This window comes from Peromyscus californicus, unplaced genomic scaffold (assembly GCF_007827085.1).
Source record: "Peromyscus californicus insignis strain IS unplaced genomic scaffold, ASM782708v3 Scaffold_16__1_contigs__length_79575227, whole genome shotgun sequence".
NCBI lineage: Eukaryota > Metazoa > Chordata > Mammalia > Rodentia > Cricetidae > Peromyscus > Peromyscus californicus.
The window spans coordinates 28076572-28090307 of NW_026294458.1; the positions used below are offsets into that span (position 1 = coordinate 28076572).

The 13736-nt window shown below is 38.3% G+C and overlaps 1 protein-coding gene across 2 annotated transcripts in view; it reads left to right on the forward strand.

The window, feature by feature from the left end:
- Naa50 (N-alpha-acetyltransferase 50, NatE catalytic subunit) overlaps nt 1-13736 on the forward strand; it is an 18128-nt gene continuing 4392 nt past the window's right edge. The window contains exons 1-4 of one of the 2 annotated variants that reach the window (XM_052740759.1): nt 1-299; nt 12309-12442; nt 13021-13140; nt 13594-13660. In XM_052740759.1, the coding sequence (XP_052596719.1) occupies nt 292-299; nt 12309-12442; nt 13021-13140; nt 13594-13660 (329 nt within the window). In that variant the 5' untranslated portion in view covers nt 1-291. Of the gene's footprint in view, nt 300-12305; nt 12443-13020; nt 13141-13593; nt 13661-13736 lie in introns of both variants that reach the window. The other variant, XM_052740758.1, reaches the window with a different exon arrangement.

Consider the following 13736-nt stretch of genomic DNA (forward strand, 5'->3'; position numbering starts at 1 on the left):
CTGGCTGGCGGCAGCTGCGGGCGGGAGCGGAGTGTCCCGTGTGCACGTGTGGCGGAGCGGCGGCGGCGGCGGGCAGCGCGGCGGCGGCGGCAGCTCTCCCCGCCTCTCCCCGGAGCTTCAGGGCCCGGCTTGGCTTTCGTGGCCTCCCCGGCCCCTCAGCGCCCTTCCTTCGGCCAAGAAGGCCCGGCGTGGTGGGGTCGAGTGGCCTGAGCTCAGGGCGCGGAGAGCTCCAGGCGGCGAGGACGACGGCGTTGGTCGCGGCTGTAACGACGGCCTCAGCAGGCGGGGAAGATGAAAGGGTGAGGAAGGGGCAGCCCGGCGGGGGCCCGGCGGGCAGGGGAGAGGGGCGTGGGCCGGTGGAGCGGGAGAGCGCCGCGAGGAGAGGAGACTCGCGCGAAGCCCCGGGGCCTCCGGAGGAGGGACATTGCCAGGCTCCCCGGTCACTGCGCTCCGGGAGGGGGGCGGAGGCTTGGGCCGGCTGTTGGCGGGCTGGAGGGCCAGCGGAGGCAAGGGCGCGAGTCCACGATCTCCGCCCGGAGGACGAGCGTGCACCGAGCGGGACAGCGGGGAGGAGGGATTGTCGGCGCCCGGGGGCCTCTGCCCGGGAGCCGCACGACCGAGCCACTCCAGGTGGCGTATCCATATCCGGGTTCCACGCCGTGGGCTGCGGGCTTTGACACGTTTCGGCTTTCTTCAGACTTGTGGGCTGGGCAGAACCTTCTGGAGGGGAAAAGGAATTGGAATAAAGAGCATGGGGATGAGTGTGAGGAGCTAGTGACTCAACGAGATTTGGGTTGGGTCAGAGCGAGTGGAGGAGGGAGGGGGAACGAACTCGAGCCGCGTAGACTTTGGGGTGCCAAAATGTTTAAGGAAGTACCATGGATCAGTAGGTGGAGCTATTGCTTCAGGAGCGTGTCGCCCCCCGAGTGCAAGGAGGAGCTTCTGGCTTACTGTGCCTTTTGCTGCTGCTTAGCCAAGTTGAGGTTTGAGCTTTCGAATCTTGGGTAACGTTAGAAGTTATTTTGGTTTTAACTGTTCCCATTTGGGAAAAAGTATTTCCTTTCCATTGATTTAGATACTGTTACAGTAGTAACACCGCGCTAGCTAACACGTTGCTTAAGTAAGCCGTTCTGGAGATTGCCTTTACACTCCTTAGAAAAAGAAATGGAAGCTTAAACATGTTAAGCTTTTTGAAATACTGTAAGGATTTTTCCTTCTGAGTCACTAAAAATTAGAACTATCGTTTCAGTTAGTTGAACTGTGTATTCAGCATTCTTTTTGGAGAATGAAATACAGCATTTCTCCAAACAAACTCGTTCTCTGTAAAATAAAGGTCATATATCTGTACGTGTCTTAAAACTCAAAATATTCTGAGAAAGTTTAACTTGATTTTAAGTCTACATACAAAATGCTTTTTTACTCTGGTTTTGCTTTAGATATTGGTTATTGGGTGCTGAATTTTTTGGCATGTTTTGGGATGTTTGCTTCACTTGAGTAACGATCCAGGACGTTTGACTAATTTTTAAAAATGTGATCCAATTATCTTTAGGAAGTTTTATTTTTCTAGTAGAGTATGACTTTGATACTGTCTCTCTTTTGTTTTTCTTACTCATTGATACTCGACATATTTGTCATGTTTTGTTATAGTAATAGCAGTGAGGATAATGGGTCTAAGAAATATTCTGGATGTTTAGACTAAAAAATCTTGGCTCTAGTTCAGTTTCTCTAGGTGTAATCTTTCTGATACTTAATTTGACGATATTTGAAATGGAGCCACACAGGGGTTATTGGCAGTCTATTCGAACTGGTATTTGGTATACTAATTGAAGCAGCTCTATCTTATTAACTTACTGAAGTTCTGGGAACTGAAGGAAAGCACTCTGCCGCTGGAGTTGCCACTGAGCTATAACCCCAGCACTTGTTATTTTGAGACAGGGTCTCACTAAGTTGCTCAGGCCGGCCCTGAACTTGGCAACAATCCTCTTGGCCGCACTCAGCCTTTTGAGTAGCTGGTATTGCATACTTGAGCCACCAGCACCAGCTGGTTCTGTTTATTTAAACAGATACTACGTGTAACTTGATGGAGGCAGATGCTTAGAAGTGAAGAACTGGGCAAATTTAGAGAAAACTTAGAGTTGAATACATAATTTAGGCCAGTAAGCATGCTCAAAGTTAAGACTCCTTAAGTAAGGTTTTTATTTCTTAGAATTGGGAGCTTAGAATTTTGTTCTGGATTAAACATTTTCAAGATGATTTCACAGGTGTAGTTTTAAATTTTCCACAACTAACTCCCAGTAAACATGGGACTTTAAATTTTCCTCTTTCTTCCTTTTAAGATACTAAAGAAATGAAATTAGGGTGTAGTGTAGTTTTGTTTGTTTGTTTGTTTTAAGATGTTAATGTCCTTGAGATCCAAAACTTATACAACTGTGCACTATGTGTTCAGTATCCTGACTCATCATTGGAAAGACATGTGAAAACAGGGGTCCTATTTCATAGTTTTTGGTTGAAACTTTATTTACTAATGTTTTCTTTTTTATTGAGCTTACCAAACTCAGTTAAATAGATGACTCTGAAGTTGGAAATCAAAAACCCCCTACTCTGATTTAATTAATCTATGATTTAAATTTTGAGTGTCAAAACTTTTTAAGCTTGCTATTTTAAATATTTATTTCATGTTTTTTTTTTTTTTTTACTATATTTCTATTAGTAACAGCAGTAGGGACATCCTATTATAAATCATGATTTTCCTTGTCTCCATAGTAGATAAATTTGCAATTAATAACTACTATATGTTTTTATATACATGTCTAGAAGTGTGAGAAGTATATGCTATTAGGCTATTAGCTATTTCAACTGAGGTTTCTTGTTTTTATGAACCAAGGGCATTATGGCTTGAATTTGTGCTTGGTAAGTTGATTACTTTTATCTATTATTCCTCTCTAGGAAATTGATGTTCAGGCCAGAAGTATGTCATAGACAGCAATGACTGGAGTTGCAGTGCAATTAGTTATCAGTGTAATCGAAAATTAAATTCGTGTATCCTTAATTATAGTAAGATGAAATTAGTTCTAATAAAAATGCCTTTGAACAAGATATGCATACTAAGTGACCAAAGTAAAGATGAAAAGGTAGGTAGGAATATTAAATACAGAGCGGTATGGTTACTAATTGAAACTTGGCCAAATGTTAGTTACAGAGTGGAAGAGAAGATTCTGCAGTTAGAAATGAAACTGTTGACAAATACAGAATAATGGTTATCTCCAATAGTATATGGACTGGGAACAGGCCCAGGAAGTCTTCTGTAGCTTTATCTAGGTGTTGATTACATAGGAAATAGATATGTTTTAAAAAAAAACTGAACTGTAAACAAGATTTGTGACATTTTTGTGTCTTGTGTCCCTTTCCTCTCGATATGGATTCAGACTGGTTGGCTCCATCTGCCTCCTTCTCTGGTATAGCTGTTTGCTACTGAGCCTGGTTACAAAAATGTGTGTCTTGTATACCAATAAAATTTTACAACTGACTAGAAACATGCAGTTCATATTTTGCTTTTTGTGTAAAACCAGTAATTTGTGGCTTATTGATTGAGATACTGAATTTTAACAAATACTGTGCAATGTCTCCTTTGCTATGTTGAGAGTTTTGAAATATTGTCTGAAGTACAATCGTGACTTTTTTTTTAAAGCATATTTTCTACCTATAGAGGTATGTGCATTTGAGTGGTGTGGTGTTGCTATAGTGATCTCTTTTTTCTCAAAGCTGTGGACAACTTTTACTAAAGCTGTTAGCAAAGAGTAAAGGTTACTGTGAGTTTGGGTATTCAGTTCAGTTGGTAGAGTGCTTGCCTAGCAAGCATGAAACCCCAGCACTGGGAGGCAGAGACCAAAGTATCAGAAATTCAAGGTTACATAGTAAGTTTAGTGCCAGCTTGGGATACATGAGGCATTATCTTGAAAAGTTTCTATATTAAGAACCTTTAAGGGTCACCCAGGAGGCTAAGTGCTTACATGTTTTTCCTGTTTTATCATAATTTGAATAAATTATGTGTTCTTGTTATCACAATTTGTAGCCAAACTTTAAATTATTACATCTTAACTATTGTCAATTAAAATCTCTTATTTTATGAAGTGTTGTTTTCCAAAGTCAGTGCACTTGCCAGACGAAGCTCATTAATACTTATTTTAAATTTTACATTGCTGTTTTATCCTGTAGAAATCTTGATGTTGGTCCTCTAGGAGTTAAGTATAGCTTTCAATTTTGTGGCATTTGAAGAGGCATGTTTCAGTTATTCAAATAATTTTCCTTCATCTTTGTTTTAAACCTAGTCTTCAGTAACCAACAGAATACTAGTAATAACCTATAGAACATTCATTCTAAAATTGTAGTTTAAGCTACAGAATTGTAACACAGTAGTGCTATTACTCCACCTTTCTTTAGATTTTCTTTCAGCTAGTTAAACAGTCTCTAACTTAATAGTAAAGTATTAGTCTTGTCTGATGCAGTAGTAGATAGCCACAGTTAGTCATTGAGCAGTTGAAATATTTTGTATGGCTAATTTTTTAAGTTTAGTTTAAATTAATTTCTTTAAAAGATTTTACTTCCATTTTGGGGGGTGGGGTGGGTGGGTGTTTTACTTGCATTTATGTCTGTGCTCTATGTGTGTGCCTGGGTTATAGAGGCTAGAAGAGGATATTGATCCTCTAAGACTGGAGTTAGAAACTGTTGTGAGCCACCATGTGGGTGCCAGGAGTTGAACCCAGGTCCTCTGGAAGAATAGCCAGTGCTCTTAACTGCTGAGCCATAGTTTAAATTAAAATTTAAATGTTTTTGGACATTTTAAAGCATATTTGACACAAACTGGATATATAGATTTGTAAATTTTATTATATACTAATATACATAAAATGTTCCCTGGGAATATTAGCATCTAAAGTGAGGTATGCTGTAAAATAAGGTGAGTTTTAAAGACTTAGTATGAGCATGGCATGTTGGTACACACCTATAATCCCATCATCAGGGAGATAGAGGCAGGAGGATTGGAAATTCAAGGTTAGCCTGGACTACATGAGACCCAATTTTAGCTGGGCTGTAGTTGTTCACTCATTTAATCCCAGCACTTGGGAGGCAGAGGCAGGTGGATCTCTGTGAGTTGGAGGCTAGCCTGGTCTACAGAATGAGTTCCAGGACAGTCAAGGCTACACAGAGAATCCCTGTGTCGAAAAACCAAAAAAAGAAAAAAAGAAAAGAAAAGAAATACCAGTTAATTAAGTTGATTTTAAGTACATACTCACTCTAGTTTTACTGCTCTCCTGGTCATATCACCAGGAAGCAGACAGAGTCAGCAAAGAGATAAACCCTACAGAGGTGTGACTTCAGGCACCATTTCCTCCAGGTAGACCTACCCTCTAATCACCCATTTGGTGTGAATCCATTGATGAAGTTAGAATCCTTGTGGGCCAGTTACCTTTTAGTAACCTTAAACTTGAGGACCAAGTCTTGAACATATTAAAACATGACATAAAGGGATACTTCAACTACATTTCTGTATTGGATGAATCAGGTGAGGCTATTCATGAAGATAGAGAAAAAGTAACACCCAGTGGGTAGAAGCTAGGGATTGATCCAATTAAATATCCTAAGATTTGCAGCCCTAATCCTCAAGGAGTATCCAACCCGAAATGTCAGTAGTTACAAGATTGAGAAACCTTACTTTAAAATCTAGATGAGAAGCCCAAACCCAGCAACCAAATCTTGAATTTACTGCAACTACTATCCTACAGTTTTAGAGTTTGGTAGAAAAGATTAAGTATAAAAGTAAATGTCTCTCCGGGGCTTGTTTTGGTGCACTTGGGAAGAGGATTGGGAGTTCAGGGTCATGCTCAACTACAAAAAACAAGTTCTGGTCCAGCTTAGGCTACATGAAACCCTGTCTTTAAGGGGTTGGGAATGGGGAGGACAAACATGTAGCATGTGAGGTAGAAATTTCAGTAAAGAAAAGCCTTTTGAGCAGTTAGTATTTGTCTTAGTTAGGGTTTCTATTGCTGTGAAGAGACACCATGACCACAGCAACTCTAATAAAGGAAAACATTTAATTGGGGGTGGCTTACAGTTCAGAAGTTTAGTCCATGATCATGATGGTGGGACATGGTGGTGTGCAGACAGACATGGTGCTGAAGGAGCTGAGAGCTCTACATCTTAATCTACAGGCAGCCTAAGGAGTCTGCTCCACTAGCCAGACTTGAGTTTATAAAATCTCAAAGCCAGCTTCCACAATGGCCCCTACTACTCCACAGGGCCACACCTCCTCATAGTGCCATTCCCTATGGGCAAAGCATTCACACACTAGTCTGGGGGCCATACCTATTTTCAAACCACCACAATATTTAAGCTGTGCTTTTGACCTTTTGTGCCATTTACTGAAGGACAGAGTTTAGATTAAGATTCCTACCAGTCAGGAGAAAAAAAAAAAAACTACTTTAATCTCTTGAAATTTTTTTTACTGACCTTAGTCATACTTTGGCCTCTGTTAAATATGCTTTGAGTTTGATGTGAATGGACCCTTACCACAACATATCACATCCTTCTCTTTAACCTTGAGGAATAAAGATTCCTTTGAGGGAATATGATAGGACTGATCTTACTATAATGAAAATTCGTAGAAATGCCTGATTCTAGCTTTCTTTATAGCTGTTTACTATGAGCATATTTTCTATGGAGCTTTGGTTTTTGTTTTTTTTTTTTCTGTGAAGGGAAGTAGGATGGGCCCAGTGGATTCTAAGGCACCTTCAACATGAAATACTGAACAGAAAATGACTGGCTCGTTAAAATTTTGTGCCAAGATATGCTGTGGCCATTGAGCGAATAAGCAGGTATAGGGATTTTCTCTGGGTTTTTTTTTGTTTGTTTGTTTTGTTTTTTTGTTTTTTTGCTGTGTAACTAAGTCAGACTTTGGGGAGGGGGTCATTTTTTGTGGAGTCATATCTCCATCTTGTGGTCTTTCAGAATATTGCCAGTAAATTTGTTTCAAGTTTTTGAGGATGAAGGCTCAGTGGAAGCACCTTGAATTTAATTTCTATCACAAATATCCATACCAGGTATACATACACATAATACGTGTACAGATATACACCAAAAGCAGACTTCACAGTTGGAGGACTTGATAGAGTTGGAGTTTGAAAAGTTAAGATTTGAAGGTTTTTGTTATGAAAGTGCTATAGTAGATAAATAGATGAACACATTTCTGTCTTTCCACAATGCCAGAATTCATTGAAGAACATTAAGTTCACAAGGTTCAGTGATTTCATTGGCAGCAGCTTGCCAGGTAGTCTGACTAAAGTGAATGCAAGAGGTTTGTTAGTTTGTTTTTGATATGGTCTTTGGTGTAGTCTGTGGCTGACTTGGAATTGCTATATAAACCAGGCTGGCCTGGACCTCATAGAGATCCCCCTGCCTCTGCCTCCAAAGTGCTGGGATTAAAGGTGTGTGCTACTGTGCCTGACCAATGTAAGTTCTTTAATTCTCAACTAAATTGTCAGTGTTTACTTATATTACATAGCCTATAGCAAATATGCCTATATATCTATATGTATATATGTGGTTTGCATAATGAGCACAAGTTAGAGAGGTTACAGCAAAGTTCAGGTTTCAAAAGTGGGCTAAGCATCTGTATTGATAATAGCAAACCAAACCAGGAACTTGCTGCTGGGGTCCAGTTTTCGAGTTCAGCTTCAAGATGGAAGGCTGAGCAGAGTCTGACACAGGAAATGTGAAAAGGTAGACAAGAAAGTGATTGAGTAGGCAGGGAGACCAAACCAAGCCAAAGCTTCAGGGACAGTCTGGAGTCCCCTTTTGATCCCCCCCACACACTCATGCACCTTTATATAAAGTGGTAGGTAGGTCAGAGTAGGGCTGTGTTATCACAGTGGCTGTACGGTATCCATCACTTTATGGATTAGGAGAGGAAATTATACCCCCTTCTCTGGTGTGCTTGATTGTCCTTAGTTAATACATTCATATTCCCCTACAATCTCAATATACCCCCAATAAATTTATAGGGAGACTCCCTTTGTACTTCCAGTTTGTGTTGGGTAGGTAGTGTAGTTTTTGGGTTTCTCTAGGGGCTGTAGTCATCCTTTTCTCTCAAAATGGAATTCCTGAAGGCAAGACGTAGCCTGAAAAACCATTGTTTCTCACAATATGGAGTCACTTAGAATAAGGCATACCTGATCTTGAGTATTGCTTCCTTTTAGTTGGTGTTTCAATCAGTAAAAACAGTGCAGAGGAACCATCATCTTACTCTAATAAGTAGAATCAATCCTAAATCAATAAAAAATTGTTATCAAGGATATAGAAAACCAAAGACCCCCTTAATACATTATTGGTGGGAATATAAATGGTATAGCCACCTTGGGAGAAAACCTAGCATTAATGTTACCAATTTAACAGTGACTTCAAATTTTATGGTTTAAAAGTAACACAGTTATATGTCTTAGGTTCAAATGTCCAAAAATGCTTCTCATTGAACTTAAAATCAAGGTTTTGGTAGGTATAGTAATTTAAATAGTACCTACCAAATATTCATGCCTACATAGAATTTCAGCATGTAGCCTTATTTAGAAATAGGAGTTTGGGAGATGATGAAATTAAGAGGTCATTTGGATTAGAGTCGATCCTAAGTCGTGTGACTAGTGTGCATCTGAGAGGACAGATGTAGACCTGTGAAGGGGGAAAGATTATAAAGTTAGAGTGTCCAAAGCCAAGAAATGCCTCGTGCTGTCACAAGCTAAAATAGGTAAGGATTCTTTCCTAGAGCCAAGAGGTTGTGAGCCTGTTGAAAGTATTCTCCAATTTCTACCCACCTGACCTATAAATGAACACATTACTTTTGCTGTAAGCCCTTGAACTCATTCATGGTCTTTTGTTCAGAAAAGGCAAATACTTATGGAAAGAGAAAGTAGATTCATTGATGGCTGGGAATAGGAAATAAGAGTGTATAAATGTCTTTGATGTGATGGGATTGACCAATCCAAAGGTGAATTAATGTGGTAGTTGTATGTCTTTGCACAAAGCCAAAAATAATATTGAATTCTATACTTTTTATCATTAAATTTCTTTATGTTTCATGTATGTTTTGCTTGCATTAGTCTGTGCACGACATGTGTGCCTGGTACCTGTGGAGATCAGAAGAGGGTGTATGATTCTCTGGAACTGGAGTTATGGTTGTTTGTGAGCCACCATTTGGGTTCTAGGACTCAAACCCCAGGTCTTGTACAAGAGCAACAAGTACTCTTAAACTATCTCTCTAGCTCAGATTCTTTATTTTTAAAAGGTGAATTTTGTGATACATAAATTATACCTTAAGAAGGTTACGTAGAGGAAGAAATGAGATGGGTCATCACCGTCTTTTCATCATAATAAGGTATCATTACACATAAATAGCATACTTGGAACAACCTAAGTTTTTAAAGTGCCAGATGTTGGTGAGAATACAGAACAACTGGAATTTTGACACACTTGCCTTAAAATTCATCATTCTCATTCCCAGGTATTTAGTAAAAAGAAATTAAAAGCATATGTGGCCACAAAAGCATGTACCAAATGTTTATAGCTACTTTTTTCAAAATCTTCAAAACCTAGTAAACAGTCTAAAAGCTTTTCAAGAGATAGAATTAGAAGTATAGTTCTGTGCTTGCATTCAGGCGTCAGCCTATGGTACTTCAGCGGCCCAATCAGGAAAACGAACCCACGGTACTTCTGTGAGGTACTGTTACTCAGTACTAAGCAAGGTTGGGATGAACTATATGTACTGATAAAACAGCATGGTAAGTCACAAAGGATTTTGGATGAATGAAAAGTAAAACAATTAGCCTGGCCTGGTGTGCATGCCTTTGCACTGGAGATGGAGGCAGGTTTATCTCTGAGTTAAGGGCCAGCCATGGCAATATAGAGAGTTCCAAGAAAGCCAGGGTTACATAGTAATAACCTGTCCAGAAAAAGGAAAAATGAAACAAGTGCTTTCTGTTTTGTGATTCGACTTATGTGGCATTGAAAGGGCAAAACTAAACAGAAAAGAGATTGTTGTTTGCCTGGGGATGGTAGAGTTGAACTACAAACAGTTAGTTATACAGGAAGTTATTGTGATAGTAGTTAACCTCATTTTGTATAATGGTGGTTATGTGGTTAAATATATTTGTCAGAATTTTATTCTCCAAAACATTAGGTTAGCCGGCAGTGGTGGCGCACACTTTTAATCCCAGGACTTGGGAGGCAGAGGCAGGTGGATCTCTGTGAGATGGAGTCCAGCCTAGTCTACAAAGAGAGTTCCAGTGTGGCTGCTCAGTAGATTCACATACTCAGATTTTTAAAAAATATATGAAGAATATGCAGTAAATACAACTGACATAATAGAAAATGAAACAAAATGGCTAAATAAATCTAAGCTTTTCACAACTCTCACAAATGACTAAAAGAAGAATACTTTATACTATATTTTGTGTTCTGGTTCCAGGTTGCTTAAGTAAAACATTAAATTTCTTTACATTAGTGAGCAAAATGTTACCCAAATTTGACATTACAGAGTAAAATACCTTAAAGGATTCTAATCTAAGATGAGGTAGTGCATTGTATTTACTCAGGTCTGATTATATCAATTTTCTTAATGTTTTTTCCTTGGTCCTGTTAAAATTTTTAGTTGCTATTTTTGTTCAACATTTTTGAAGTTAATTTTGTCTACAATTTTTATTATACATTTAAAACTAATCCTTTCAGTATTTTTATCTATATTTATTGAGGATGGATTACTGCACATAAAGTTGGGGTGTTCATTCTTTTCTTCATAAAATGATCTGTGACACCATAGTTTTACTAATACAGATCAAGTGTTTTATTTAACCAGCCTCATATCAGTAAATGCTTTATGCTCATTGTTTCTTGCTTAGATTTTTCTTTTAACAATTTTCACATTCCAAATATGATATATCCATACATGCACACATTGCATTTTACTGCTATTTACTATAATGTTCTGTGGTCTCCATCTGCCACCAAGTAGGAACTACATTTCTTTTTCTGACCTCTTGGTTCACTAAGTTTTATTTTGTCTTAGTACTTTTTGTTGTTTTTACCATCCACTGTGAACAATTTCTAAGAAGGCAAGGGCCTGAAGAGATAGCTGTTAAGGGTACCTAACTACTCTTGGTTCCCAGTACCCACATGGCAGTTCCAGTGATTTGACACCTCCATGGGCACAAGACAGAAATACACATATGCTCATACAGGCAAATACTCATAAACATAAATAAAAGCTAGTCTTAAAGAGAAAAAGAAAGCAAACTAGGCTGTGGTTGTAGCTCCTAGCGTGTGGGAGGCCCTGAACTTGATCTCCAGCACAAGAAAAGATGTCTTCAAATGTCTACTGATAGCGCTGCTAGTATTAGGAATTAACTGTTGTTTCCAGCAGGATTTGCCTTAACAGGTTTGTTTTTAATATGTACTTGAGCTTACTTGAGCTATTAAAAATTGATGTTATGGACCACTTTTCAAAGCAAAAGTTTCATTATTGGTTAATCTTGAGCTCTCTTTTAATCCCCTATACTCACAGAATGATTTGCTTTGATTACATGTGGTTTCTTAAAAATGCTACTGTTACATTATTCACAGGTAGTTTTCAAACTGATACATTTAAGAGTTCCCAGATACGACTGTTTTCTGAAATTCTTATGCTGAAACAGTGAGGTGTCCTGGAATATGAATTCTTAATATCACTTCTATAACTGTGATCTTGTTATTAGATCACTGTTCAACAAATAAGTGCAAATTATTTTTCATAATTGACTGGTTTTCTACTTACATAGTTATAGGAGATGGGCAGGTTTCCCAATACTTAGTGGTGGATTGTCCTTAAGAAATAGTATATCAATTTACATTCTCATTTGTAACATATATGAATACCATTTGCTATCCCTTTGTTAATATTAAGTATTGTCATTCAATTTGATCAATAATAACTGTCTGCATTTTTAAACTATTAGCTATAAGAACAGTTTAGCATTTATTAAAGGATGATATTCTGGCCTTCTTGGTTAGTGTGTGCTTTATTTGTGCCTAAATGTGTACAGTTGTAGAAAAGTTCTAAGTAGAATTTTGATTGAACATTTGGCAAGATTTGCTTATAAGTAGTAGTGTTTTAAGAATATAAAGTCATAAAAAAAAGGGTTGAATTTGTCAACCATGCAAAAATGGCTGGTACCTTGTCTTAAATGAAGTTAATTATCTTTTATTGAGTACATTTTGGTTTGTTCCAGTAGCCGGATCGAGCTGGGGGATGTGACACCACACAATATTAAACAGTTGAAGAGATTGAACCAGGTCATCTTTCCAGTCAGCTATAATGATAAATTCTACAAGGATGTGCTCGAAGTTGGCGAGCTAGCAAAACTTGGTATGTTTTTTTTCTCCTTTTTAAAATGTGTATTCTTAAACTATATTTGTTAATATTAGAGCAACTAATACAGGCTCCTTATTTTATAAGCAAAGGAAGTTGGAATGTTACAGATTTTTGAGAAAGATTGATATTGAATATTTGACTTTTAAAAGCAAATACTAAATGTCCTTTAAATAAAAGTGTATATGTGAATGTGTGTGTGTCCAGGCACAACACACTACAGTGACCACATATGACATAAGAGAACAACTGAAGGGGGTGGGTCTAGCCTTCCACCATGTAAGTTCCACAGTTCAACTTAGATTTCCAGGCTTAGTGGCAAGCACCTTTATCTGCTGAGCCAACTCCCTGGCTCCTAAATGTTTTCTGTTATTTACTGTGAGCCTATGTGTTCATTACTAATTTAGCTATTACAGAGAAAGCTTAACCTTCCTTAGACAATGTAAGTCTTAAGGGCATTGATACTCTGAGTATCAGTGGTTAAAATTTGATGCCTATGACAACTTTAATTTGTTTTTAAAAAGAGCTGATGAAATGTAATGTTGAAATTAACATCTTTGTATTTTCTGTGGCAGCATATTTCAATGATATAGCTGTAGGTGCGGTGTGCTGCAGAGTGGATCATTCACAGAATCAAAAGAGACTTTACATCATGACACTAGGATGCCTTGCACCTTACCGAAGACTAGGAATAGGTAAAATTATGTGGTGTTTTGTTCTGTTGTTTTAAGAAAACTGGGAAGCCAGGAGTTGGTAGAGCATAGCATGCCTTTAATCCCAGCACTTGAGGCAGAGGCAGGCGCAGCCAGAGCTGAACAGAGAAACCCAGTCTCAAAAAAACAAACAAAAGAAATGAAACTGGGAAGAGGCTACTGAATTGTGAAAAATTAAACGAAAAATACTGCTTAGTACTCATTTGGAAGCCCCATAAATTAGTTCACATCTTGTTTATCAGTGTGGAATTGTTTGTAATAAAAAGGTCCTCTTCTAGTGGTTTTAAACATGTAACTTAAACAGTGAGACCAAAATTTGGTGAAATAATGGATGTTTAGTTGTTTTCTAATTCTGTGTCAGGATTTAGTAAATATGGCAAGTAGATGTCAAATTTCAAGGTTGATTTGTAAAGTTATTTATTGTCTTATTAATAGGAACTAAAATGCTAAATCATGTCCTAAACATCTGTGAGAAAGATGGCACTTTTGACAACATCTATCTGTAAGTACCTAATGTTCATCTAAGTGTCTGATGAATTATCCCTCTAAATCCCTATCAGAAACTTTGAGATCTACCC